General features: G+C 43.4%; 1 protein-coding gene across 1 annotated transcript; it reads right to left on the bottom strand.

Moving 5' to 3' along the window:
- Window positions 1–999: 999 nt before the first annotated feature.
- On the bottom strand, window positions 1,000–1,554 carry LOC112025653 (uncharacterized). Its single transcript, XM_024058329.1, has one exon. The coding sequence runs from the start codon at window positions 1,552–1,554 to the stop codon at window positions 1,000–1,002; it is 555 nt and encodes a 184-aa protein (XP_023914097.1).
- Window positions 1,555–2,436: the final 882 nt, after the last annotated feature.

A 2,436-nucleotide genomic window follows, 5' to 3' on the forward strand; every position in this document is an offset into this window, starting at 1 on the left:
TGCTTCCTTTACCATTTCTCTCGCCTCCTCAGGGCCCAAACACCTCAAGTGGTCTCCATCATACTTTTTTTTTGAAAAGGACCATATTATGCAAAAAATAGCGCGTTGCTAACCTCCTGAGCTTATATTTTTCGCTGTACTTTTGCGGCAGGATGCCTTCTATCAGGTACTGTATAAATGGGCTTCTCCAGTCTTCGTTGACAAATGCAGTGTAACTTTCTTCTCTGTCTGCTGCAAGTTGGCAGTTCCCACACTGGGTTTGGGCTTTGTTTGCATCTTTGCCCATGGTTGGCCAATAAAAGCCTGCCTTTTGAATTTTGCGATAAAGGCTGACCTCTCCGCAGGATTCGCAAGTCTTCTCATGTACTTCTTTCAACTTTCTCTAGGCCTCCTTTTGCCCCACATATCTGGACAAGACTCCACCTAGCATCCTACGGTACAGTTCTCCCTTCACCAGGGTGTAGTTTTTGAGTATTTTTAGTTCCATGGCTTCTTCTTCTCCCGTTAAAGCTTCCCTCATGGGTATTCGCCAATCTCATTCGCAATGTTCCTCCTGGAACCCTTCTTTCAACATTTCAATTATGGATTCTTCTCTCTTGCTGACCTCTACTCTGGTGCTCCCCTCTTTAAACATTATTTGCGAACCTAGTGCGACTAACGCATCGGCAAACCGATTCTTGTTCCTCAAAGCATGTTCTATTTCAAAAGTTAAGAACTTTTTTTCCATTTTCTGGGCCATAGCTTCCCTCATGGGTATCCGGCAATCTCCTTCGCAGTGTTCCTCCTGGAACCCTTCTTTCAACATTTCAATTATGGATTCTTCTTTCTTGCTGACCTCTACTCTGGTGCTCCCCCCTTCAAACATTATTTGTGAACCTAGTGCGGCCAACACATTGGCAAACCGATTCTTGTTCCTCGGAGCATGTTCCATTTCAAAAGTTAAGAACTTTTCTTCCATTTTTTGGGCCATTGCTCTATACAAGGCTAGGCTGGGTTCTTTTAGGGAGAAACTCCCTTTGGTCTGCAGATTACCGAGTTCGAATCACCCAGTACTCTCAAATGCTTAACTCCTATTTCAAGAGCTATGGCCAGCCTAGTTAAGTAGGCTTCATATTCTGCTGTATTATTTGAACAGGGGAACTCCAACTTGAATGATAGTGCTACTGCTTTATCTTCTTCATGATACAAAACTACTCCAACCCTTCCAGACTGGGCGGTAGAAGACCCGTCAAATTTCATTACCCAATGTTCTCTGAGCTCCTCCGCCATGGCTACTTCCCCTAGAACTTCGTCGTCTAGTGGAAATTCTTCCTCCCCTAGAAACTGTGCCAATAAGTCTGCTATAGCCTGACTTTTCACTGCTCTAGGTGCCCCCATTCTCAAGTCATACTGCAACAATTGTAACAACCACTGAGATATCCTGCCAAAGAGGATTGGCTGCTGTAGTAAAGCTTTGATGGCATAGGACTTGGTCATCAGCCATACTTCATAGGCCAAGAAATAATGGCGTAATCTCTGTGAGACATACACAATAGCCAAACATGCCAATTCCATCCTTGGGTAACGAGTTTCTGCATCTTTTAGGGTGCTGCTAATGTAGTATACTAATTGCTTGATGCCGCCTCCATGTTCTTAGGTGATTAAGGCACTAATGGCATATGAATTGGTGGCCATATAAAGTAGCAATGATTTCTTATGGATTGGGGCCTGTATTGTGGGGAGGTTCATCATGATCTGCTGTAGCCTCCTGAAGGCCGTCTGCTGCGCTTCTCCTCATTCAAAACTTTGTCATTTCCTGAGTAACTTAGTGAAAGCCGTAGGGATTGATGCTAACTCAGGGATGAATCTCCAGATATATGAGACTTTTCCTAAGAAGTTCTTCAGTTCCTTCACCGTGGCTAGAGGCCTCATAGTTGCAATGGCTGTGGCTTTGGCTGGGTCTACGTCTATTCCCCTGCTGTGTACTAGGAAACCCAAGAATTTTTCGGAGGACACTCTGAATGTGCACTTGAGAGGGTTCATTCTTAATTTAAAGACTTTGCATCTTTCGAACACCCTTTTTAACACATGGAAGTGTTCCTTTTTCCTCTTTGACTTAACCACTATATCGTCCACATAGTCTTCTAACTCTTGGTGCATCATATCGTGAAATATGGCCGACATTGCTCGTTGATAAATTACATCTGCATTTTTCAACCCGAAGGGCATCACAGTATAGTAGAAATTTCCCATGGATGTTCTAAAAGCAGTTTTCTCTGCATCCTTTGGTGCCATTCTGATCTGATTGTACCTATGAAACCATCCATGAATGAGAACATGACACTTCTTACTGCAGAATCTATCAATAAATCCATATTTGGCAATGAGAATTCATCTTTCGGGCATGCTTTGTTGAGATCCCTGAAATCTACGCAACACCTTATCTAGCCATTCTTC

Source organism: Quercus suber, unplaced genomic scaffold (assembly GCF_002906115.3).
Source record: "Quercus suber isolate HL8 unplaced genomic scaffold, Cork oak 2.0 scaffold_25, whole genome shotgun sequence".
Taxonomy (NCBI): domain Eukaryota; kingdom Viridiplantae; phylum Streptophyta; class Magnoliopsida; order Fagales; family Fagaceae; genus Quercus; species Quercus suber.